A 26856-nucleotide genomic window follows, 5' to 3' on the forward strand; every position below is an offset into this window, starting at 1 on the left:
TTAGTACTGTAGTGATCTGGCAAAAATTTTCTGTCTAAACTTCATTTTCTTGATTACACTGAGTAGATAATATGTAATCTTTCTTAAGTGTTATTCCTGTTAGTCATTTATTTCCATCTGGCAGTCTGACCCTACAGTTTTCGCTAATAATTATAACAAAGCTGATCATTTGCACACCCAATCAACCACATAAACAAACAGCGATTTGCATTACCCATTCCGGTTTGTTCTGTTCAGCTAGTATAGCCAGATCCCCTTTTGTCCGTGGCATAATTTTTTTTTATTTCTAGACGTGAAAGGGATTCCCCTGGCGCAGACATCACGCACACTATGCGTACATTCAAATATCAACTTATGATTCATTCAGAAATCAACTTAGAATGTGTACAAAAACCAAAGGGAAGCATTTCAAAATCATATGAATAATTGATAGACCAAAGTGTGCTGGTGCTAGGCGCTTTGTGAAACAAGGCTTTTATCTTCGAGAATATGAATTTGGTGCTCCTGAAATCCTGAAATTGCTGCCAGGGGAAGATACACCGATCCCCCGCCCCTGCAGCCCCCTAGATCCGGGCCTGTCCTTGATATCAGATGCAGTGGACATTCTCAAAGAAAAACAGAGACTGCGAAGAGATCTAACATATTTCAATCACGAGGGGGTTCCAAAGTATCTGTTCTGTGTGGATTTCAGAGAAGTAATTTAAAATATTTTGCAGAATATCTTTAGTCATGCCCAACAACAACAAAACTGTCACTATCCCAATTGATAGTTGGGTGATATAAATTACAAATGATGACAGGATGACTGGGGAACTTACGTTCTGGTTAACTTAGGTTTTCTATAAAGTTGTGTTGCCCAAACAATTACAGATGCAGCTGTAGTTACTATCTTGATAAATTTGAAGTGTGAAAAACAGACCTATCCTTTTGATATATGCTTAAATTTCCCCAGAAATCTTACTGCTATCAATGGTGGATTTTAACCAGCTTTCGTTACCTAGCATTGTGTGAGCTCCACTGCTTTTCAGAAGTGCTTCATACTCTGGCATTTCTTTGCAGATAAAATAAACACAAACCAGTGACTTTAGAAGAAATTCATTACTCAAATTTCCTTCATTACTTATATTAGCATTTAATGATACATCTAAGTTCACTCACCTAAGTACAAATAAAGCTATGCCTGAGAGTATTCCTTGGTATAATAATTGACCAGCAAATGTATGATAAATTGCTCTCAAAAGACTTGGTTTCCTTTTCTCCTTTCTATTTGCTGCAGCCAGTTCTTTCTGCCAGTTCCTGAAAAACAGATCATACCAACATTATAAACGGTTTTCATTATATATATATATATATATATATATATATATATATATATATATATATATATATATATATATATATATATATATATATATATATATATATATGGTTATAATAGAAGGAAACATTCCACGAAGGAAAAATATATCTAAAAACAAAGATGATGTGACTTACCAAATGAAAGTGCTGGCAGGTCGACAGACACACAAACGAACACAAACATACACACAAAATTCAAGCTTTCGCAACAAACTGTTGCCTCATCAGGAAAGAGGGAAGGAGAGGGAAAGACGAAAGGATGTGGGTTTTAAGGGAGAGGGTAAGGAGTCATTCCAGTCCCGGGAGCGGAAAGACTTACCTCAGGGGGAAAAAAGGACGGGTACACACTCGCACACACACACACATATCCATCCACACATATACAGACACAAGCAGAAACTCTTTGTCTTTAAATATGTCTGCTTGTGTCTGTATATGTGTGGATGGATATGTGTGTGTGTGTGCGAGTGTGTACCCGTCCTTTTTTCCCCCTGAGGTAAGTCTTTCCGCTCCCGGGACTGGAATGACTCCTTACCCTCTCCCTTAAAACCCACATCCTTTCGTCTTTCCCTCTCCTTCCCTCTTTCCTGATGAGGCAACAGTTTGTTGCGAAAGCTTGAATTTTGTGTGTATGTTTGTGTTCGTTTGTGTGTCTGTCGACCTGCCAGCACTTTCATTTGGTAAGTCACATCATCTTTGTTTTTAGATATACATATATATATATATATATATATATATATACACACCTAAAAACAAAGATGATGTGACTTACCAAATGAAAGTGCTGGCAGGTCGACAGACAGACAAACGAACACAAACATACACACAAAATTCAAGCTTTCGCAACAAACTGTTGCCTCATCAGGAAAGAGGGAAGGAGAGGGAAAGACGAAAGGATGTGGGTTTTAAGGGAGAGGGAAAGGAGTCATTCCAGTCCCGGGAGTGGAAAGACTTACCTTAGGGGGAAAAAGGGACGGGTATACACTCGCACACACACACATATCCATCCACACATATACAGACACAAGCAGACATTGAATATGTCTGCTTGTGTCTGTATACATATATATGAAATTTCCTGAGAAATAAACCAAAAAAAGAGACTGAGGATAACAACTTTGTTTTCTGCCACATACCAGTGTATGAAGTACACACAGAAATATTATTGACAAATAGGAAGAAATGTCAATATGTACTACGTCAGTAAAAAGGCAGGTGCTCAAACTGATGGAAAATGACCCTAGGCCCTTCAACTGTGCCAGTACCTCATTAAAGAGTAACAGACTTTCTGCCCATCAGCTCTAGCAGTATTCCCAGGTCGTGTTTGCAAATAAGGGCCCCGCCATTTACGCCTCATCAATGACATATACGGTTTGCAATAATGGATAACATTTTTGCCCAGCAACAAATTTATAATGCCTTCGAGCAGTTCACTTTAGTGGTCAGTAGCCTCGACCAACGAGCCACTTCCATTGACGGTTGCACTATTCCTGTGTAAATGACCGTTTGACTACACACACCACTCACAGGCTGGAAAACTTAAGTGCTTCTATCCTGGACGAAGTAGGGGCCAGTGAGAGTCCTACCACTTAACTTGGATCTGAACTCCATAGCATTTAAAATGACTATGCGACACAACTGGATGAAACTACCGTGTTACCGGTACCTAAGGAGAATAGTGTACGAGCAGCCTGCAAAACATTGCAGTGGTTTAGACATCGCCCAGTGCAACCGTCTTCTCTCAGACAGCAGCATCCTCAGAAGCCCAGCAGACCGTGAAGCCATGGGGTGTGTCCACAAACGTAACAGTGCATCACATTCACACCACCCCCTTTCCACCGTTTTCATCAGGTACCTGTTGGATTACACTGGAATGACTACGTGAGACCAACGTCAACACTGAGAGGGTTAATCCCACAAGGACTTAACGACCAACTTCAAATGGCACCGTGAAAACACCAGAGGAACCGAGACTTCACACAGCTCCCCTGTTGTCTGCTGCTACTGATGCTCCTTTCAACCTCAACTCCCTTGGACCAGCTGTGTCACCTACTTCAGTTATATGCCCACCACACCCAGCTGCCCACACATGAGCTGCCTGCATAGTCAAGTTCAGACAGATTCCCCTTTGTCCCTGGTGCTATGCAGTTTGATATGGGGTGGGGAGTGAGGGAGGGGAGGTCTGTATGGGAGTGATATAATCAACAAATCAATATGGCAAATGAAATGCAGTGTCTCTTCAACTTCTCATGTTCTTTCTTGTTTCCTGTTCTCTGTACTTCTTTAACGTCTGTTTTGTTGTTATGGTGGTCTTCCGTCCAGAGACTGGTTTGATGCAACTCTCCATGCTACTCTATCCTGTGCAAGCTTCTTCATATCCAGGTAACTACTGCAACCTTCATCCTTCTGAATCTGCTTAGTGTATTCATTTCTTGGTCCCCCTCTACGATTTTTACCCTCCACGCTGACCTCCAGTACTAAATTGGTGATCCCTTGATGCCTCAGAACATGTCCTACCAACCGATCCCTTCTTCTAGTCAAGTTGTGCCACAAACTCTTCTCCCAATTCTATTCAATACCTCCTCATTAGTTATGTGATGTACCCATCTAATCTTCAGCATTCTTCTGTAGCACCACATTTCAAAAGCTTCTACTCTCTTCTTGTCTAAATTATTTATCGTCGATGTTTCACTTCCATTCATGTCTACACTCCATACAAATAGTTTCAGAAACGAATTCCTGACACTTAAATCTATACTCTATATTAACAAATTTTTCTTCTTCAGAAACGCTTTCCTTGCCACTGGCAGTCTACATGTTATATCCTCTCTACTTCGACCATCATCAGTTGTTTTGCTCCCCAAACAGCACAGCTCATCTACCATTTTACGTGTCTCATTTCCTAATCTAATTCTCTTAGCATCACCTGATTTAATTCGACTACATTCCATTATCCTCGTTTTGCTTTTATTGATGTTCATCTTATATCCAGTCCGCCCCGGTAGCTGAGTGGTCAGCGTGACAGAATGTCAATCCTTAGGGTCCGGCTTCGATTCCCGGCTGGGTCGGAGATTTTCTCCGCTCATGGGCTGGGTGTTGTGTTGTCCTAATCATCACCATTTCATCCCCATCGACGCGCAAGTCGCCGAAGTGGCGTCATATCGAAAGACTTGCACCGGGTGAATGGTCTACTAGTCACACGACATTTTATTTATCTCATATCCTCCTTTAACGTCTACACATATCTGTTTTGTGGCTGTGCGTAATAAATTGTAGACAACATACCGATAGTCCATGTATTTTTTTATGTAGACAGTAGTGTCCCTACAAAGTCACTTAATAAATTCTATGTGGCTGTGATCCCACAACAGACAGAACTTTGTGAAATACAATGATCACAAAACGTAGTGGTTTAACAACGATTTTGGAATTTTGAAAATTTGATATCATAGCATGTCACCCTCATCAGCAGGATGGAATGAGATGCTGCACACTATTACATAGGGATGTTCAATTCGATTGTTCGTGGGAGTAGAATTTCGAAATAAAAGGAAAATAAAGGAAGCCAGCACCAGCTTCATTGAAATGGCAGGCGTCATTTCCTTAAGGTGGTGATACTGTAACAGATGAAATGTGAAAAGTCTACCACGAAATGACACAGTCGCTGAACAGCTGAACAGTTTTGATTCAAAAGCAAAGAAAATGTGAAAGAGCAATTCGAAGACAAAAGTAACACTTAAGGGCACCACACATGAGCGACTGATCGCAGTGATCCATCATAAGGCCTACTGACGGCTTCATAGATCGGACATGTTCTTGTGTGACCAAATTGCACTAATCAGTCACTCATCGCTGATCGCACGGCAATCCCAGGAAATCTGATGGATCACAGCTGCAGTTCATGCTGCCTGGCTGATTGACAGCGATGTGTGACAATACGCACGGGACACCAAATAATAAGAAGTGCAAGGCCCGTGTTACGATACAGGAACACAGAATGACAGTAGCGCTCATAGTGGCCTGGCAGTGAATTTCAAATACGGGGTAAATATGATGCAAAAATCCATATTATTGACCTGAGAAATACGACTATTGGATGTAATGTTTTTCATTTATACTTTATCAGTGGGCCTCATAGTGTGTTACTTGTAAATGTGTCCGTGGCCTTACAAAGTACTTTACTGAGGTGACAAAAGTCGCGGGATAGCGATATGCACACATACAGATGGCGGTAATATTGTGTGCGCAAGCTATAAAAGGGGCGTGCACTGGGCGGCTGTCTCCAAACCTACGCCTTTCCTATCAACTACATCCGTCTGACGGCCTCCTTCCTCTCCCGCCGCCCCTCCTATGTTACCATCCATAATGCCAATTCCCACACCTTCTACCCCTCTGCAGGTGTGCCCCAGGGCTCTGTCCTCTCCCCTCTCCTCTACCTTCTGTACACGGCAGATATGCCCGAACCCCCCCTCCAGTACCCCTCTTGCAATATGTCGATGACACAGCATTCCTCGCCATCACTCCTACCCTCCAACGGTCCCAACGCCTTCTCCAGAATCACCTTGACCTTTCTGCCGCACGGTGTAACCAGTGGCTCCTGAAAATCAATCCTTCCAAGACCCAGGCAATCATCGTAGGTCGTACCACTTGCTCCTTCCGGCTACAGTATTTCTCCCTTACTGTCTGTGCCCGTCCTGTCCGCCTCTCCCCCACCCTCACGTACCTTGGCCTCACCATTGACTGTCACCTCACCTGGATCCATCATCTCCGCTCCATTCAATCCAAAGCCCACAACCGCCTCCGACTCGTCAAACTCCTCTCTGGCCGGACGTGGGGCTTGCACCTCTCTACGATCCTCCACACCTACAAATCCTTAATCCGTCCCATCCTCTGTTATGCCAGTCCTGCCTGGATATCTGCCCCCCCCCCCCAAATTCTATAAGTCCCTCCAGATCCTTGAGCGTAATGCACTCCGCCCCGCCTTCCGTATACGCCTCCCGTCCCCCACGCGGATGCTCTATGACCTCATTCCTTTCCCCCATCTGCCCCTATTCCTCGAACATATCCGCATCCTCTACACCTCCCACCGCCTTGATTCCCCTCACCCACTGGTTGCTCCTCTCCTCTCCCATCCCCGCCCCCTGCCACATCTTCACTGTTATTTCCCCCTACCCTCCATCTCTACACCCTTCATCTCCTTTCCCAAGGTGGCTTCCATCAACTCCCCCTCCCGGATGATGCCCTCTCTCCCTCCATTTATCCCTCCTATCAACTCTGATCCTCACTCCCCCTCCTTTCCTCTGTCCTTTTCCCAGGCTCCCTCTCACCCCCTTCCATCCTCTTTTTTCCCCACCTTCCCTCTCTCTGCCCCCTTCTCTCTCCCGAGTCCTTTTGCATTTCCCTCCTCTGCCTTTTCTCATTCCCTCTCGCGTCTGCCCTGCCCCTCTCCCCCCTTATGAGTCCTCTCCCTCCCTGGTCCCCCCCCCTTTTTCGTTTTTTCCTCTCCTCCCTCCTTGTTTTTCCCCCTCCTCCAGGTCCCCCTCCCCCCCGTCTGCCCTTGGCTCGGGAGTGTCATCTTTATGCCGCCATCTTCGTGCAGTGTTTTACAGTGTGTGTTTTACAGTGAGTGTTCCGTGTTGTGTGTCTTTTGGGGCGTGTTGCGAATGGCCATCACACTGTCGCTGGGTGTGACATTTTATCTCTTGTGAACAGAAACCAGACTGTCACCATGTTTTTTAAACTGTGTGTCTACTATGTTACTTGTCTGATTCCTGTGTATTTCATTAATTTTGCCAACCCTTTGCTTTCTGTTTTAACTTTCCGCATTTTTCCGCCATTTTACACTTTAAGTCACCGTTTTATCGCCTGTTTTTCTTGTTTCTTTTCTTCTTCCGTTTTTAAAAAAAGTCTGTAGGCTGTAGAGCAGTGTACTAAGCTGCTGCCAGCCCCCCCCCCCCCTTCGGGGGAATTGAAACTCAACAAAGGAAAAAAAAAGAAAAAAAAATGGGGCTGTCATTTGTACTTAAGTGATTTATGTGAAAATGTATCTGGGATGATTACGGCTGCACCACAGGAATTAGCAGACTTTGAATGCGGACGCATGGAACATTCCATTTCGGAAGTCATTATCAATTCAGTATTCCGAGATCCACAATGTCAAGAGTTTGCCGAGAATACCAACTTCTCACCACGGCCAACCCAGTGGCCGACGGCCTTCCCTTAACGACTGAGAGCAGCGTGTTTATGTAGAGTCGTCAGGGCTGACAAGCAACACTGCTTGAAATGACCGCAGGAATCAATGTCGGATGTATGATGAACATATGTGTTAGGACAGTGCGGGGATATCTGGCGTTAATGGGCTACGGCAGCAGATGACTGATGCGATTGCCTTTCCTAATAGCATGACATCACCTGCAGTGCCTTTCCTGGGCTCATGACCATATCAGATGGACCCTAGACGAATGGAAAACCGTGGACTGCATAGACGAGTCTCGATTTCAGTTGGTAAGAACTGATGGTGGGTTCGGGTGTGACACAGACCCGATGAAGCCATGCAGCCATGTTGTCAACAGAGCTCTGTGCACGCTGGTGGTGGCTCCATAATATTGTCAGCTGTGTTTCTGTGGAACAGTCGGCGTCCTCTGGGCCAACTGGACCGATCATAAATTGGAAATGATTGTGTTCGGCTACATGGAGACCATTTGCAGCCATTGGTGGACTTTATCTTCCCAAAGAATGACGGAATTTTTTATGGATGACAACCCGCCATGCCACCAGGGCACAACTGTTCACGATTGGTTTGGAGAACATTCTGGGCAGTTGGAGCGAATGATTTGGCCACCCGGACTGCCCGACACGAATTCCATCGAACATTTACGGGACATGATCGAGAGCTCAGTTCGTGCACAATATCCGTACTGGCAACACTTTCGCCGTTACGAACAGCTATAGAGGTAGCGTGGCTCAATACTGCTGCTGCAGACTTCTCAATACTTGTTGAGTCCTTATCACATCGAGTTGCTGCAAAAGGAAGTCCGGCATGACATCAGGAAGTATCCCACGACTTTTGTCACCTCAGTGTATGCTGCTATTCGAGAAATCTCAATCAAAAACTAATGTTAACTTGTTGTAGTTGGGGTTGACAGTCACGTAAAATTTTGTAAGTGGCATTGTGGCCACCTTCTGACTGTAAAAGTACCTTCTTGTGAAACTCAATATTGCATTTTCGACTGAATGGCTTGCATCAAGTGGAAATAATTGGGCTTTAGCACCTGTCAGAACCAAAAAATCATCTGACATTACATGGCACAGAAACCGGTTCCTTCAAAAAATAGAATGAGAAATCATTTTAAAAAAATACGAGTACTGTTCTCAAACTCAGGTAGTTAAAACATAATTTCCTATTGTCAAAACAATAAAATCACGAGACTTAATGTAAACAACAGATGCTACCGTCTGTCTCCGTAGCAGTGTCACTTCGCTCCCTATGACTATGACGTCATATTTTCAACTGCTGCTAGCCGCAACGTTCAAATAGCTGCGTTATAGCTGCTTGGTGAACGTGTGTTCAGTGTTAAATGACAAAACATTTAGCGATGAATGACGATGAAGATACTCCTGACCCTCCGGTGTCACGTACAATTCGGACTTCTTGAAAACGAAACACACACACGGAATTATGACAGTTCCTCGCCCCATAAACCTGCACATCGCATCACGTCGGCTACCCATTGTCGCGTTCACTGGTGCCGGCATAGCGGCAGGTCACAGTTACGTTGCGATTTAATGCACGTTTATTACACGTGTATTAAATCTACGGTACCAACGCGTTCCAGTGACTCCAAAATAAGTTACCTGGGAAGTGCCGGACGTCGAATCTGCCGTAATTAAGACCTAGACGTAGGCTCTTTTCTAATTGTATCGCAAATTGTTGAAACCAAATAAGTCAAAATTTTCAGTTTTCGTTTTTTCACTGCGTAGTATATTTAAGAGTATAGTTTATCGTTTGGGGCTGAAATGAAACGCGTCTTGCTCCTGAAAATGGTAGAACAGGATGTGCATTTTACGCTGTTTGTTGTTGAAGCCAAACAAGTTACTGACTTATTTTGCATCAGCAGATGCTGCTCGTTCCCGCAGGGAATCTGTTTTCCTCCGATACTACACACTGTTGATAAAATTATCAACTTCCTTTGTTGTAGCACTAACAGTCACTGTTGATGTTCACTGAGCGGCAGTTGGTTGTATTACTATGGCTCCAAAAAGGAAGAATAGCAGTGCAGATTGTGATAGAAATAAGGTCAAGGCAGCTCGTACCAGAGGACTGCCTTATCGAAACAGAGGAGGTTATGTTCCACGGAAAGCAGCTAGAGAATCTTTCTGGTAAATATGTCTTTCTTGGGGCAACCGTAGGAAACTGTACAGATGTAAATAAAATCAATATTACCAGCAATGCCAATCTTAGGCCTACATTATTAATTTCTTTCAGCTGCAGACTGAAATGTTCTGACTCCATAGCCATAGTTTTTCGTTACACGCAAAACTTTCCGCTTCCACATATCCCGATCCAACAGATATTCTATCTGCGCCAACGGTGGGAGTACTGTTTCAGCATACACGATTTGAAAACTGAACGCTCCACTGTGTGCTTGTACCATGAAGGCTTAGGAAAGAAAGGTGCAAGCGAAGTAGCATCTTCCGTTTCTGATTACATAAAAAGCGATCTCAGTAAAAATGTGACTGATCTTCTTTTGTTTCCAGATGGCTGTGTCGGCCAGAACAAAAGCCACACATTTATACTCATATGTATGAGCATGGTTCAAGCTGGAATACTCAAGAGCATAATACACAAATTTCCACAGGGAGGCCACTCATTCAACCTGTGTGATCGCGACTTGAAACATGGAACTGATAATAAGCAGTAAAAGGAATGTGACAGTAAAAGTAGTTAATGGAGAGGAATTACTAGATTTCGGAAAATGGTGGCCAAAATATTTGAGAAAAAGCGATGTTTCCTGTGAGACACTGACAGAACACCGCAATACAAAAACGTTCTTCGCTCCTTGTAGCTTAAAAGAAATACACTACTGGCCATTAAAATTGCTACACCAAGAAGAAATGCAGATGATAAACGGGTATTCATTGGACAAATATATTATACAAGAACTGACATGTGATTACATTTTCACGCAATTTAGGTGCATAGATCCTGAGAAATCAGTACCCAGAACAACCACCTCTGACCGTAATAACCGCCTTCATACGCATGGGCATTAACTCAAACAGAGCTTGGATGGCTTGTACAGGTACAGCTGCCCATGCAACTTCAACGTAATACCACAGTTCATCAAGAGAAGTGACTGGTGTATTATGACGAGCCAGTTGCTGGGCCACCATTGACCAGACGTTTTCAATTGGTGAGAGATCTGGAGAATGTGCTGGCCAGGGCAGCAGTCGAACATTTTCCGTATCCAGAAATGCCCGTACAGGACCTGCAACATGCGGTCGTGCATTATCCTGCTGAAATGCAGGGTTTCGCAGGGATCGAATGAAGGGTACAGCCACAGGTCGTAACACATCTGAAATGTAACGTCCACTGTTCAAAGTGCCGTCAATGCGAACAACAGGTGAGCGAGACGTGTAACCAATGGCACAGCATACCATCACGCCGGGTGATACTCCAGTATGGCGATGACGAATACACGCTTCCAATGTGAGTTCACCGCGATGTCGCCAAACACGGATGCGACCATCATGATGCTGTAAACAGGACCTGGATTCGTCCGAAAAAATGACGTTTTGCCATTCGTGCTCCCAGGTTCGTCGTTGTCTATGATGTCTATGATGCAGCGTCAAGGGTAACCGCAGCCATGGTCTCCGAACTGATAGTCCATGCTGCTGCAAACGTCGTCGAACTGTTCGTGCAGATCGTTGTTGTCTTCCAAACGTCCCCGTCTGTTGGCTCAGGGATCGAGACGTGGCTGCACGATCCGTTGCAGCCATGTGGATAAGATGCCTGTCATCTCGGCTGCTAGTGATACGAGGCCGTTGGGATCCAGCACGGCGTTCCGTATTACCCCCCTGAAAACACAGATTCCATATTCTGCTAACAGTCATTGGATCTCGACCAACGCGAGCAGCAATCTCGCGATACGATAAACCGCAATCGCGACAGGCTACAATCCGACCTGTATCAAAGTCGGAAACGTGATGGTACGCATTTCTCCTCCTTACAGGAGGCGTCACAACTACGTTTCACCGGTCTAAGGCGCTGCAGTCATGGACTGTGCGGCTGGTCCTGGCGGAGGTTCGAGTCCTCCCTCGGGCATGGGTGTGTGTGTTTGTCCTTAGGATAATTTAGGTTAAGTTGTGTGTAAGCTTAGGGACTGGTGACCTTAGTAGTTAAATCCCATAAGATTTCACACACATTTTTGAACAACATTTCACCAGGCAAAGCCGGTCAACTGCTGACTGTGTATGAGAAATCGGTTGGAAACTTTCCTCATGTCAGCACGTTGTAGGTGTCGCCACCGGCGCCAACCTTGTGTGAATGCTCTGAAAAGTTAATCGTTCGCATGTCACAGCACCTTCTTCCTGTCGTTTAAATTTCGCGTCTGTAGCACGTCATCTTGGTCGTGTAGCAATTTTAATGGCCAGTAATGTACAATATCTTGAGACAGGAGAGGTGGTTGGTCTTCCGTATATCGATGTATGAGTAAGACATACCTTTCACTTAAAAAAATGACATGAGCCTATCATTCCAGCATTAATGGGCAGCATTCCAATGGCCGACCCAACATACCAAGTACCTATTTCCAGAATGAAGATGGAAGATGTGAAGAAAGTCATTGAATATGTGCCTGCTGCAAAGAGATCATTCTATGAAGAAGTGCTTTATTGGCCAGTGATTGACTAAAATTATAGCTAATGCACAGTTACTCATCATCTTCATCTTCTCTTCAGGTATTAGGCAGGAACTGCCTGCTGTGGTACCCATCTCTGTCGGGGTCTTCCCCCGTCTCTTCTCCCATGGCACTTATAATTTCTTGCCTTTGAGGGAAGTCACTCACTCTCCATTCTTTGTAGATGTTCGTTCCATTTTCTTCTGTAATCTCGAATTTTATCAGTGAGGCTCAAGATTTGCAGCTATTCTCTAATATCTTGATTTCTTAGCCTGTCTTCTCTTGTGCAACCTTTAACACCTCTAAGGAATTTTATTTCTTGTGCCTGAATCCGGCTTTCTTGCTTCTTGGTAATCACCCAGGTCTCACTTCCATAGAGCAGTGTGGGAACTGCAGCAGTTTTGCAAAAATTAATTTGCCTTTCCTTGTTTTGCTTTTTCGGTTTCTGTTAATTGTTTCGCATACATGACTGAATTCACTAATCTTAATTTCATAACCATATGTCATTTCACATACGAGGTAACTGAAATGGTTTACTTCCTCTAAAATCTTCTGATCTATCACTATTTTCGTTCTGATTGGTTCTTTCCCTATGAAGGCCACTGACTCAGTTTTTTCTTTTGGAATTTCCATGTTAAATTTTGCACTTATTTCTTTTAGCAAGTAGATACCTTTCTGCACCTCCCCCCATGAACCATAGACCTTGCCGTTGGTGGGGAGGCTTGCATGCCTCAGCGATATAGATAGCCGTACCGTAGGTGCAACCACAACGGAGGGGTGTCTGTTGAGAGGACAGACAAACGTATGGTTCCTGAAGAGGGGCAGCAGCCTTTTCAGTAGTTGCAAGGGGCAACAGTCTGGATGATTGACTGATCTGGCCTTGTAACACTAACCAAAACGGCCTTGCTGTGCTGGTACTGCGAACGGCTGAAAGCATGGGGAAACTACGGCCGTAATTTTTTCCCGAGGGCATGCAGCTTTACAGTATAGATAAATGATGATGGCGTCCTCTTGGGTAAAATATTCCGGAGGTAAAATAGTCCCCCATTCGGATCTCCGGGAGGGGACTACTCAGGAGGACATTGTTATCAGGAGAAAGAAAACTGGCGTTCTACGGATCGGAGCGTGGAATGTCAGATCCCTTAATCGGTCAGGTAGGTTAGAAAATTTAAAAAGTGAAATGGATAGGTTAAAGTTGGATATAGTGGGAATTAGTGAAGTTCGGTGGTAGGAGGAACAAGACTTTTGGTCAGGTGAATACAGGGTTATAAATACAAAATCAAATAGGGGTAATGCAGGAGTAGGTTTAATAATGAATAAAGCAATATGAATGCGGGTAAGCTACTACAAACAGCACTGCAAACGCATTATTGTGGCCAAGATAGACACGAAGCCCACGCCTACGACAGTAGTGCAAGTCTATATGCCTACTAGCTCTGCAGATGACTAAGAAATTGAAGAAATGTATGATGAGATAAAAGAAATTATTCAGATAGTGAAGGGAGACGAAAATTTAATAGTCATGGGTGACTGGAATTCGATAGTAGGAAAAGGAAGACAAGGAAACGTAGTAGGTGAATATGGATTGGGGTTAAGAAATGAAAGAGGAAGCCGCCTGGTGCAATTTTGCACAGAGCACAACTTAATCATAGCTAACACTTGGTTCAAGAATCATAAAAGAAAGTTTTATACATGGAAGAAGCCTGGAGATACTGACAGGTTCCAGATAGATTATATAATGGTAAGATAGAGATTTAGGAACCAGGTTTTAAACTGTAAGACATTGCCAGGGGCAGATGTCGACTCTGACCACAATCTATTGGTTATGAACTGTAGATTAAAACTGAAGAAACTGCAAAAAGGTGGGAATCTAAGGAGATGAGACCTGGATAAACTGAAAGAACCAGAGGTTGTACAGAGTTTCACGGAGAGTATAAGGGAACAATTGACGAGAATGGGGGAAAGAAATACAGTAGGAGAAGAATGGGTAGCTTTGAGGGATGAAGTAGTGAAGGCAGCAGAGGATCAAGCAGATAAAAAAACAAGGGCTAGTAGAAATCCTTGGGTGACAGATGAAATATTGAATTTAATTGATGAAAGGAGAAAATATAAAAATGCAGTAAATGAAGCAGGCAAAAAGGAATACAAACGTCTCAAAAATGAGATCGACAGGAAGTGCAAAAAGGCTAAGCAGGCATGGCTAGAGGACAAATGTAAGGATGTAGAGGCTTATCTCACTAGGGGTAAGATAGATACTGCCTACAGGAAAATTAAAGAGACCTTTGGAGAAAAGAGAACCACTTGTATGAATATCAAGAGCTCAGATGGAAACCCAGTTCTAAGCATAGAAGGGAAAGGAGAAAGGTGGAAGGAGTATATAGAGGGTATATACAAGGGCGATGTACTTGAGGACAATATTATGGAAATGGAAGAGGATGTAGATGAAGATGAATTGGGAGATACGATACAACGTGAAGAGTTTGACAGAGCACTGAAAAACCTTGTTTCGACAAGGCCCCGCGAGTAGACAACATTCCATTAGAAATACTGATAGCCTTGGCAGAGCCAGCCCTGACAAAACTCTACCATCTGGTGAGCAAGATGTACGAGACAGGCGAAATACCCTCAGACTTCAAGAAGAATATAATAATATGAGTCCCAAAGAAAGCAGATTTTGACAGATGTGAAAATTACCGAACTATCAGTTTAACAAGAAACGGCTGCAAAATACTGACACGAATTCTTTACAGACGAATGGAAAAACTGGTAGAAGCCGACCTCGGGGAAGATCAGTTTGGATTCCGTAGAAATATTGGAGCACGTGAGGCAATACTGACACTACGACTTATCTTAGAAGAAAGATTAAGGAACGGCAAACCTACGCTTCTAGCATTTGTAGACTTAGAGAAAGCTTTTGACAATGTTGACTGGAATACTCTCTTTCAAATTCTGAAGGTGGCAGGTGTAAAATACAGGGAGCGAAAGGCTATTTACGATTTGTACAGAAACCAGATGGCAGTTATAAGAGTCGAGGGACATGAAAGGGAAGCAGTGGTTGGGAAGGGAGTGAGACAGGGTTGTAGCCTCTCCCCGTTGTTGTTCAATCTGTATATTGGGCAAGCAGTAAAAGAAACAAAAGAAAAATTCGGAGTAGGTATTAAAATCCATGGAGAAGAAATGAAAACTTTAAGGTTCACCGATGACATTGTAATTCTGTCAGAGACAGCAAAGGACTTGGAAGAGCAGTTGAATGGAATGGACAGTGTCTTGAAAGGAGGATATAAGATGAACATAAAAAAAACAAAACGAGGATAATGGAATGTAGTCGAATTAAGTCGGGTGATGCTGAGGGAATTAAATTGGGAAATGAGACACTTAAAGTAGTAAAGGAGTTTTGCTATTTGGGGAGCAAAATAACTGATGATGGTCGAAGTAGAGAGGATATAAAATGTAGACTGGCAATGGCAAGGAAAGCGTTTCTGAAGAAGAGAAATTTGTTAACATCAAGTATAGATTTAAGTGTCAGGAAGCCGTTTCTGAAAGTATTTGTATGGAGTGTAGCCATGTATGGAAGTGAAACACGGACGATAAATAGTTTCGACAAGAAGAGAAGAGAAGCTTTCGAAATGTGGTGCTACAGAAGAATGCTGAAGATTAGATGGGTAGATCACATAACTAATGAGGAGGTACTGAATAGGATTGGGGAGAAGAGGAGTTTGTGACACAACTTGACTAGAAGAAGGGATCGGTTGGTAGGACATGTTCTGAGGCAGCAAGGGATCACCAGTTTAGTATTGGAGGGCAGCGTGGAGGATAAAAATCGTAGGGGGAGATCAAGAGATGAATACACTAAGCAGATTCAGAAGGATATAGGTTGCAGTAGGTACTGGGAGATGAAGAAGCTTGCACAGGATAGAGTAGCATGGAGAGCTGCATCAAACCAGTCTCAGGACTGAAGACCAGAACAACAACAACCTTTCTGAAGGTCATCTTCCTTATCTGCTGGGATCACTGCATCATCGGCATATGGTAAATTACACTCCTGGAAATGGAAAAAAGAACACATTGACACCGGTGTGTCAGACCCACCATACTTGCTCCGGACACTGCGAGAGGGCTGTACAAGCAATGATCACACGCACGGCACAGCGGACACACCAGGAACCGCGGTGTTGGCCGTCGAATGGCGCTAGCTGCGCAGCATTTGTGCACCGCCGCCGTCAGTGTCAGCCAGTTTGCCGTGGCATACGGAGCTCCATCGCAGTCTTTAACACTGGTAGCATGCCGCGACAGCGTGGACGTGAACCGTATGTGCAGTTGACGGACTTTGAGCGAGGGCGTATAGTGGGCATGCGGGAGGCCGGGTGGACGTACCGCCGAATTGCTCAACACGTGGGGCGTGAGGTCTCCACAGTACATCGATGTTGTCGCCAGTGGTCGGCAGAAGGTGCACGTGCCCGTCGACCTGGGACCGGACCGCAGCGACGCACGGATGCACGCCAAGACCGTAGGATCCTACGCAGTGCCGTAGGGGACCGCACCGCCACTTCCCAGCAAATTAGGGACACTGTTGCTCCTGGGGTTTCGGCGAGGACCATTCGCAACCGTCTCCATGAAGCTGGGCTACGGTCCCGCACACCCTTAGGCCGTCTTCCGCTCACGCCCCAACATCGTGCAGCCCGCCTCCAGTGGTGTCGCGACAGGCGTGAATGGAGGGACGAATGGAGACGTGTCGTCTTCAGCGATGAGAGTCGCTTCTGCCTTGGTGCCAATGATGGTCGTATGCGTGTTTGGCGCCGTGCAGGTGAGCGCCACAATCAGGACTGCATACGACCGAGGCACACAGGGCCAACACCCGGCATCATGGTGTGGGGAGCGATCTCCTACACTGGCCGTACACCACTGGTGATCGTCGAGGGGACACTGAATAGTGCACGGTACATCCAAACCGTCATCGAACCCATCGTTCTACCATTCCTAGACCGGCAAGGGAACTTGCTGTTCCAACAGGACAATGCACGTCCGCATGTATCCCGTGCCACCCAACGTGCTCTAGAAGGTGTAAGTCAACTACCCTGGCCAGCAAGATCTCCGGATCTGTCCCCCATTGAGCATGTTTGGGACTGGATGAAGCGTCGTCTCACGCGGTCTGCACGTCCAGCACAAACGCTGGTCCAACTGAGGCGCCAGGTGGAAATGGCATGGCAAGCCGTTCCACAGGACTACATCCAGCATCTCTACGATCGTCTCCATGGGAAAATAGCAGCCTGCATTGCTGCGAAAGGTGGATATACACTGTACTAGTGCCGACATTGTGCATGCTCTGTTGCCTGTGTCTATGTGCCTGTGGTTCTGTCAGTGTGATCATGTGATGTATCTGACCCCAGGAATGTGTCAATAAAGTTTCCCCTTCCTGGGACAATGAATTCACGGTCTTCTTATTTCAATTTCTAGGAGTGTATTTAAAAGAATGTTCCTGTCTAGGTAGATGCCTTTCTGAAATTCTGATTTCCATATATGTATTATTTCATTAATGTAGATGTTGAACAAAGTTGGAGAGATGCAATAGCCTTGTCGTACCCCTTTGTTAATTGGTATCTCATTAGTTGCTTTAGCACTGAGATCCAGAGTGATATTTGTGTCTTGATATAAACTTTTTATCGCATTTACTAGATGTTTTGGATATCCACGATTCGTCATTATTTCCCAAAGTTTCTATCTATTGACATTATCAAAAGCTTTTTTAAAGTCAATAAAAGATATGTGTGTTTCTTTATTATGCTCTCTCCATTTTTCTATTATTTGCTCTATAATAAAAACTGCATCTACAGTGGACCGTCCTTTCCTAAACCCATTTGTTCCTCATGCAGTACTGCTTCAGCTATGTTTTTAAGTCTTGTATTAAAAATCTTAGCATACACCTTGTATGCTGAGTCCAGTAAACGTATTCCTCTGTAATCACTGCATAGGCTTTTATCTCCTTTTTAAAAGAATTGATATCACTCTAGCTGTTTTCCAGTCTTTGGGAATACTCTTCTTCTTGCAACATTCGTTGAAGAGATGTAGCAGTCGTTGGTGTAGCATAATTCCTCCATATTTTAATAATTCAGCATTAATGCCGCCTTTTCCTGTTGTTTTTCTGTTCTTAAGTGATGTTAGTGCAGATGTTAATTCGTCAGACTGTATTTCCTCTAATCCTTTCTCGACTAGTTGTTCAATTTCAGCTTCTTGTGCTGTATGATCATACCAGAATTTGCTGTAATGATTTATCCACTGTTCTTCTTCAATACTATTTATTGGTATCTTCTCTGTTTCTGTTGTGTTTAAGGTTTTTAAAACCTTATATGCCATTTGTTGTCTTCCGTGGATATCATGTTCGGTATCTGAGATAAACTTATCCCAGTGTTCCTGATGTGCTTTCCTTACTACGCTTTTAGCGTTATTTCATTTCTCCTTATAGTATTGTTTGTTCTGAACAGTGGGGTTGCTCAAGTATTTTATATATGCATCCTGTTTTTCTTTGACAGCTTTCATTATATCCTCATTCCAAATTTTTAGGCCTTTTCTTTCCCGTATTCTTTTCTTTTTGCCGAGAGCTTCTCCAGCTACTCTGGATGCAGTATTCTTCAGAGTTCGTCATTCTTCTTCTACATAGTCTTTAGTCTGTAAGTTTGCTAGTTCTTCATGTAATCTCCTTGGGGTACAGGTGTCTCATACTGTCCTCTTCAAGCAAGTATATCTTACAAACGGTTTGATGTTGTTGGTTTGTTATTTGTTTGGTTATTTTCTTCCATTTTGTAAAATATATCTATTCTGAAGATTAGTAAGAAATGATCGTATATCTTGTCCTCTATGAACTCTTGTATCCATTACTTGGCCCACTAGCTTATCATTTACTAAGATGTACTCAATTATTGATCTAAGACCTCTGCTGCCCCAAGTATACTTCTGTATATCCTTTTTCTTAAAAAGTGAATTTGTGATTTTTAAGTTGTTGTAAGTGGCAAAATCTCTTGGTAATTTTCCATTTTCATTACATATTGGTTCTCCAAACGGAACTATAACGTTTGTTACTGGGATATTTCCTATTCTGGCATTAAAATCACCCATCATAATAATCCGATCAGCAGCACTGTATTTGCTCAGTCTTCTGTACTTCTTCATAGAAGCTTTCAGACTCATCTTCTTTTCTTTCTTCAGGTGCTTATACACTTATAAAGGTGGCGTTACGCTTTATCGGTTTCAGCCTGAGTGTAAGTATTCTTTCACTTATGTATGCACGATCTTGACTGTCTTTTTCCCATTTTTTATGCAGGAGTAGTGCTACCCCTTTGCTTGGTCTTGTATGTTGTTCAACACCACTATAGAACATAATGTAATCCCCTACATATTTATTTCCTCTTAATTTCTTTTTAGTTTCTGTGAGTGCTACAGCATCAATGTTCATGTCGCTTAGTATATTTACTAGTTCTACCTCCTTTTGGGAAATTCCTCTCACATTCCAGGCTGCTACTTTGATGTGTCCATTTATCCATTTTCGTTTGTCCTTTTTCGTAGCCTTGTCATTTATCTTTGAGACCGTCCTGTTTCCGAGGCTCATTTGGGTACTGGGAGTAGTCTGTGTTTTCTGAGAGTCGGTTACCAGCCATCCACTGAACCCCCTTCTAGGAGGACCAGGATTTTCTTTCGGGGTTGTCTCCCTTAGCCGATATGTTCCGGTTATTTAAACGCGCCGTAAATAATCTCACCTTTCATCCTCTCCCATTGCCTTTATAGGCTGTATCCACTGTGTGTCATACACTGTCTAGGGGTCTCACGACTCATGCCTTCAAGGACGTGGGAGAAGGTTTTTTTGGCAGAGCTGCATTGAAATCCTTGAGGCCTGATTGATTTCTCAAATTTCAGTGGACGTTTCCCAGAGTTTTGTTCCTGCAAACAGGTATCGGCAGCCTGAGCAGACTCCAGCGTCCTTTGCCAAACTTTGGTTGTTGGAGAATAGAAAAGAGAAATGAAAGACACCCTCAGGCCTCGAAATCTAATACCATTGGGGTCGAAAGAGTAAGAGTTGGCCAAGGGAGGACGATAGGAAAGAAAACAGAAGAAGCCTGACAGAAGTCAGTGGAAGCAATGTCAGACTCATTATTGCTGTTAAAATAATTCATTTGTTCTATTTCGTCAGAGCATGCTAATGTATCATGAAGTGTTCACACAATTAAATTCTAAAAAAGCAAAAAAAAAAAAAAATAAGTTTGTAAAGTGTTGAAACCAAAAGGTCAAAAAGCTTTGAAATAATTAAATATCGAAATAATGTACTCTAAGTTTACTATTTCTCTCCCAATAAAAGCAGAACGAAGTCACTTTCAGTTCTGAAAAATTCCAGTAATGTAGCAATAATACATATGGCAGTATTTATCTTTTTTCTCCTGAAACGGGTAAAAAATTTACTCAATTGACGATTCAGTTGCAAATTACGCTACTGATAGATTGTTCCACAAATTAAGTAGCCAGCGCTCGAAAGCAAGCAACAGTGTTACGAGAGCGACTTCGACCACACAAAGATTTAGATGAAGTTTTTGATGTATTCATACACAACAAATAAAACTTCATTTCTTCTGACAGGTTTGGTCGATATGAAACAATAAATTCTGGTACTCACGCTTCAAGTTTCAGTCCGAGGTCTTCTGACAGGTCTCCTTCAAGTGTGTCAAACAGGTCATCTACCTCGAGGTCCTTTTTAGCGCCGAGAATAAAGAGGTCCTTCATCCACCTGAAACAAAACGAAACACTGAAAGAAGGCAAAAAATATTTCATGCACAGACTACACAGTTATTAAAATTTCCCGAGCTCTTAAACTGTGGTTGCTTGGATTTATTTTGTAAACACAAATCGTCCCCTCTGCACATGTAATTTTTAGGATGGTTGGAGGGGAATGGGGGCATGGCTACAGTCTCAAGTGATATTTCGTTGCGAGGAACACCGGTGGCGGATTGTCACGGAACTTGTTTTCGAAAATGGAGCGCAGTTAGTGCCACCACTGTCTCACGGCAATAACTGGTATATCTGCCAACCTTACGTTCGAGTGAGTAGAGAAAATACAAATCTGATAATTGTCAAAATTTCCCTCAGAACTTCAAAGGGAAGACTGTAAAAAACTGGGTGAAAACCCGACGACAACTTACAGTAAGCCTCAGAAGGCTTTTGGAGAGGAGGTTATGTCAAGAGCTCAAGTTTTTCGTTGGCATAAAATGTTTAGTGAAGGCAGAACGAATGTTGAAGATGAAGACCGCAGTGGACGACCATCAACCTCACGGACGGATGTCCACTTGGCCAGGGTGCGTGAACTCGTGCGATCTGATCGAAGATTATCCGCGAAAATGATTGCAGAAGAACTGAACATCAATCGAGAAACGGTTCGTCTAATAATAAATGAAGATCTTGGTATGATAAAAATTTGTGCAAAAATGGTCCCCAAAAATCTCACACCACAACAGCGAGAAACACATAAGAATGTGGCAACCGATCTGTTAGAGCAAACGGAAATCAATTCAGAATTGTTGAGCCGTGTTATCACTGGTGATGAAAGTTGGTTTCTTCAGTACGATCCAGAGACAAAGCGCCAAAGTTCGAAATGCTGCTCAAAGGGATCACCCAGACCAAAAAAAGCTCACATGTAAAAGTGAAAAGTGAAATGCATGCTTGTGTGCATCTTTGATTCCAAAGGAATTGTTCATAAAGAGTAGGTGCCTCCTGGACAAACAGTTAACCAATATTACTACAAAGAAATTTTAGAAAGACTTCGTAAAAGAGTTCTTCGTGTCAGTGCCAACATTGCTGATAATTGGATCCTGCCTCACAATAACGCGCCATCCCGTACTGCTCTGTCAGTACAGCAATTTTTAACCTCAAAACAAATTTCAGCACTACCACAGCCACCTTATTAACCAGATTTCGCTCCATGCGACTTTTTTCTATTTCCAAGAGTCAAAACGGCGGTCGAGGGACACCATTTTCAAACAACACAAGATGTCCAAAAAGCTGTGACTTGGCTCTTGGAGGATATTACAGAAAATGAGTTCCAGAAATGTTACCATGAATGGCAGAAGCGCTGGAAAAAGTGTGTGCAATCAGAAGGGAACTACTTTGAAGGAGACAACACTAAACTTGACTAAAACGGTAAGCAACATTTTTTTTTCACATCAGTCTCTTTACTTTACTGTCACACCTCGTATCTCATTATGTTTGAGCTCAGGGTATGTTCTAAGATTCTACAACAAATGGATGTCAAGGATATTGGAACGTAGTTTTGCAGATCACTTCCGCTATCCTTCTTGTAGACAGATTTGACCTGTGTTTTCTTCCAGCTACAGGACACGGCTTTTCGTTCGAGGAATCTACCATAGATGATAGTTAACAGGGACGTGAAACTTGGACAACAGAAAAACAAGAGGAAACGCTAGAAGGCCCGAAGATTTGGTGCTACAAAAGGATGGTGAAGATCAGCTGCAAACACAGAGTTACAAACGAAGAGGTGTTTAGAAGAGTACAGGAAACTAGATCTCTGCGAAGACACATCCAAATACGATGAGACAAACTCGTTGGACAAATTTTGAGACACTATAACATCATTGGAACTACAGTAGAAGGAGCTATTAAGGGAAAGAATCGCCAGGGATGGTTAATGCTACTCACCTATGTTTGTAATTCAGTCAATGTTGTTCTCAAATATGTAACACAATATTCTGTAAATATCAGTAAAATTAAACAGTACAAATGGTTCAAATGGCTCTGAGCACTATGGGACTTAACTACTGAGGTCATCAGTCCCCTAGAACTTAGAACTACTTAAACCTAACTAACCTAAGGACATCACACACATCCATGCCCGAGGCAGGATTCGAACCTGCGACCGTAGCGGTCACGCGGTTCCAAACTGACGCGCTTAGAACCGCACGGCCACACCGGCCGGCTAAACAGTACAGATTTATATGGAGTGTCAAGGATTTACCTTCTACGAGGAGAAACAAAGACTCTGATCTAACGTAGCTCTATTCAGTGGCAGACATTTTAAAACTAGATCGACAGCAGTTAAGGTTTACACACTAGGAGTGCCACTAGTCAAATTTAAATATTTTGCGGGAAAAGTGTTTCGTTTCACTGTGCTCCATGTTTCACTGTACCCTATGTGATTCTAGTCCACGTCCTTCTTTATGGTTTTGCTGGAACACGAGGTTACACTCATCATTATATCTACAAAGATAGTTATTAGGATACACCACAAATCTGAGAATGATCGTAGATAGTCTAACATGTAAATGTTCGGTAATAAAATGAAAGGTTTTTAATTAATTTCTCAACGAGTCAGCTTTTATATAGTACAAACAATGTCTACAATATATTGTTACCAAGAAAGCTTTTTAAGCGTAGAACTTCAGAATAAGCTCTGAAAACGAAATAGGGTCACTAGAAGGAACATCGATTGCTGACTGATACAACATCGCATTGCGTAAGATCGTGTTGAAAGGTTATTGTTATCAGTGGCACACTAATCATCACCTATGTTATCAGTGTTACGAGTCGATATACCAGTGTTTCTCCCGTTATCTCTCTATCTGCGGATTTTGCACTGAGACTTATATTTTGAAGGGCATTGTTAGTCGCAGCTCTGCAAAACTCAACGAAAAGCAATATTCTACATCTACGTCTACACTCTGAAAGCCACCTTACGGTGTGTAGCGGAGGGTACGTCTGGTAACACTATTATTTGCCTGTTTCCCGTTACAGTCGCGAATGGTGCACGCTAAGAACGAGTCTCGGTTGTTTCCGCTTGAGCAATAACTTGTCTGATTTCCTCATCGTGGTTTTTCCGCGCAACATATGAGGAAGGAGGTGGCATTGTAGCGTCTGCCGTTGGAGTCTGGTTCACGCTCTCGTGTTTACTAAACGATTCGGTGACGAAACGTACAACTCTTCCCATTATCTGCGCCACATATTCTATTATTCTTACAACTAGCTCAAAAAGACTCGCTTCGCTTGGTCATCATTTTAATTCATTTTCTGAGAACAGTCCAGATCACTCGAGAATATTCGAGGTGACGATTATTGTGCGAGCGATAATAATAAGCTGTCAACACGATCTTACGAAATGTGTTGTTGTATTAAACAAAAAAATCGTAAAACGTATTAGTATTTCACTATCAAAAATACTCTCGAATGCCCAAGATAGTTTTAATCCAAAATACGGGATTGAATTGGTGTTCTTCACTGCTCACGAAAGTACGCCCTCATACTTTGTAGAAAATGTTTTGGTTCTGGAGTTTTTCGAGTCATGTAATGAAATACTTCTAGTGGAGGCACTTCGACTAGTGTTAATCGAATTTTTCCACTACTGTAACACATTCTTGGTGTGTCTGTAGTGAATTTCTTGGCACTGCAGAACTGACACGCTCAATCTATTTTTCCAATGAGTTGTGTTTATGTTTCTTGTACTCTTTAGTGGGACCATAATCGAATGCTTCATCTCCCAAGCAGCAATGTATAATTTTTTTGCTGGGCATTTCTCGTACACTAATGTTTTTTGTTCGTGCCCCTGTCATCTTTGATTTTCACGAACTTCACTAGTTACCAATATCTCCTCTTCTTAACTTTCGGCACGCTGTTAAATGTTAATGTTATATAACACGTTAAAATTTCACTTAATACACTCTCCACTACCTTAAGCATTTCACTTTCATTTAATTTTGTTTTACTTTCTATCACTTCCATTTTTCCTCGATCCGCTCTAATCTATTTCCAAAAATATGCTGACATCTCACCATCTCCTATATACAGTATACCCCTATGAGCTGGAACGTACCTCCACAAAAAGCGGAGGCATTACAAGAGGAGACATTCTCGAGCCTCCTGAAATATTCTAGAACATTACGGAAAATCCTAGAACATTCTCGAACTTTCTGGAAGATTCTATAACACCCTGAAAAATTTTAGAACTTTCTTGAACCTTCTGGCAGATTCTAAAACATTGTAGGGCATTCTGCAATATTCTGTAGCTTTCTCGAGCGCTCTACAAGGGGCCTTCTGGCCAGTCTCTATCACTTTGGCTCTCTATTTCCAGCTGCTTCACCAACTTTCCCTAAGGAGAGTGCGATGCTCTCTGTTGATACCCACATCTTCGAACCGAACACCTGCAGTTCCAAGCCGAAATCTTCTTCATAGATAGGGAATAGAGGACTACCATTGACTGTCCCGACAAATTGTGAAAAGTTGGCAGAACCAGATAAGCGTCTCTCGCAGTCGAAAAAGTTTGAAGCACTGGCATCGAGGTTGCTATGTTGTAATCTGGCACTGGTTTATCTTTCGGCGGTCTCCAGAAGGGCAATTTCCGCACACAGAACGAGCTCCGCTTCCCTGCCGTCAGACGGGCCATTCCGTACCGACCGACCACCGTGTCATCCTCAGCCTATGACGTCATTTGGATAAACTATAGAGAGGTGCGGGGTCAGCACGCCGGTCTCCCGCAAAAATTTCCGCTATATACCGAGGACTGAACCCGGGACCTCCAGTGGTGGGGTGTAGTGCTTTATGCACTAGACCACAGGGCCCCCGTTCACAGAGAGCAAACTCTGGAGTAAATGCACGAAGTCTTTCTTTCTCAGCCTTTATTTATAGTTAAAAATAAATCGATTCGCCCCCTAAAATCTGACTTCCAGCTATTGCCAGTGTCGTTACTAATCCACCGTATCTTATAGTGTCGTCACTGAAAACTATTTATTTTGACACGTGGGAGTTACTCCATTGCGATGTCATACACAAGAGAAATCAATAAAATTTACAGATGGCGGCAGCTCGTGGTCGTGCGGTAGCGTTCTCGTTTCCCATGCCCGGGTTCCCGGGTTCGATTCCCGGCGGGGTCAGGGATTTTCTCTGCCTCGTGATGCCTGGGTGTTTTCTGATGTCCTTAGGTTAGTTAGGTTTAAGTAGTTCAAAGTTCTAGGGGACTGATGACCATAGCTGTTAAGTCCCATAGTGCTCAGAGCCATTTGAACCAAAATTTACACAAACTCGTTTCTAGCATCCTGCATAGCAACAGACTGCCCTGATGCCAAAGCTGTGGATGTTCTTGAAAACAAAAGAACCATACTGTGAGAAGACAAGCGACCGATTGTTCAAGAATAATAGCTGTGACTGCCATAAAATACTTTGTTTTAATTTTGAGGTTTCGGTTGTTCCTGAAATGAAAACCATGTATCTTTCACTCAGTTCCATACTGGACTGATGAATGATACCACAGTAGCTTCAAAATAAATGTTTATTTTCTTTTAAGCTTTTGTATTTAAAATTGTAATATACGCCTTTTGCAGAAATGTAGTAGGCTAATAATATTAAAAACACGAGCAGAGTAACAAGGTAATGTATAAACACATTTACACGAATAGAATGTTCTCGGGTTTCCAACTGCATCAACTGGTTAAAACTACACGAGCTTTCGGCCAAGCACTCCTTGGCCATTGTCAAGTGGTATGACTGACAAAGGCCAAGGAGTGCTTGGCCAAAAGCTCGTGTAGTTTTAACCAGTTGACGCGGTTGGAAACCCGAGAACATT

General features: G+C 43.1%; 1 protein-coding gene across 1 annotated transcript in view; it reads right to left on the reverse strand.

Annotated features, from left to right (window-relative positions):
• Positions 1-26856, reverse strand: part of LOC126163185 (ATP-binding cassette sub-family C member 4-like) — a 173701-nt gene that overhangs the window by 114229 nt on the left and 32616 nt on the right. Inside the window, exons 2-3 of the mRNA XM_049920136.1 lie at positions 20914-21024; positions 1159-1296 (exon numbers count right to left, since the gene is read on the reverse strand). Coding sequence (XP_049776093.1) covers positions 1159-1296; positions 20914-21024 — 249 coding nt within the window. The remainder of the gene's footprint in view (positions 1-1158; positions 1297-20913; positions 21025-26856) is intronic.

This window comes from Schistocerca cancellata, chromosome 2 (assembly GCF_023864275.1).
Source record: "Schistocerca cancellata isolate TAMUIC-IGC-003103 chromosome 2, iqSchCanc2.1, whole genome shotgun sequence".
NCBI classification, from domain to species: Eukaryota; Metazoa; Arthropoda; class Insecta; order Orthoptera; family Acrididae; genus Schistocerca; species Schistocerca cancellata.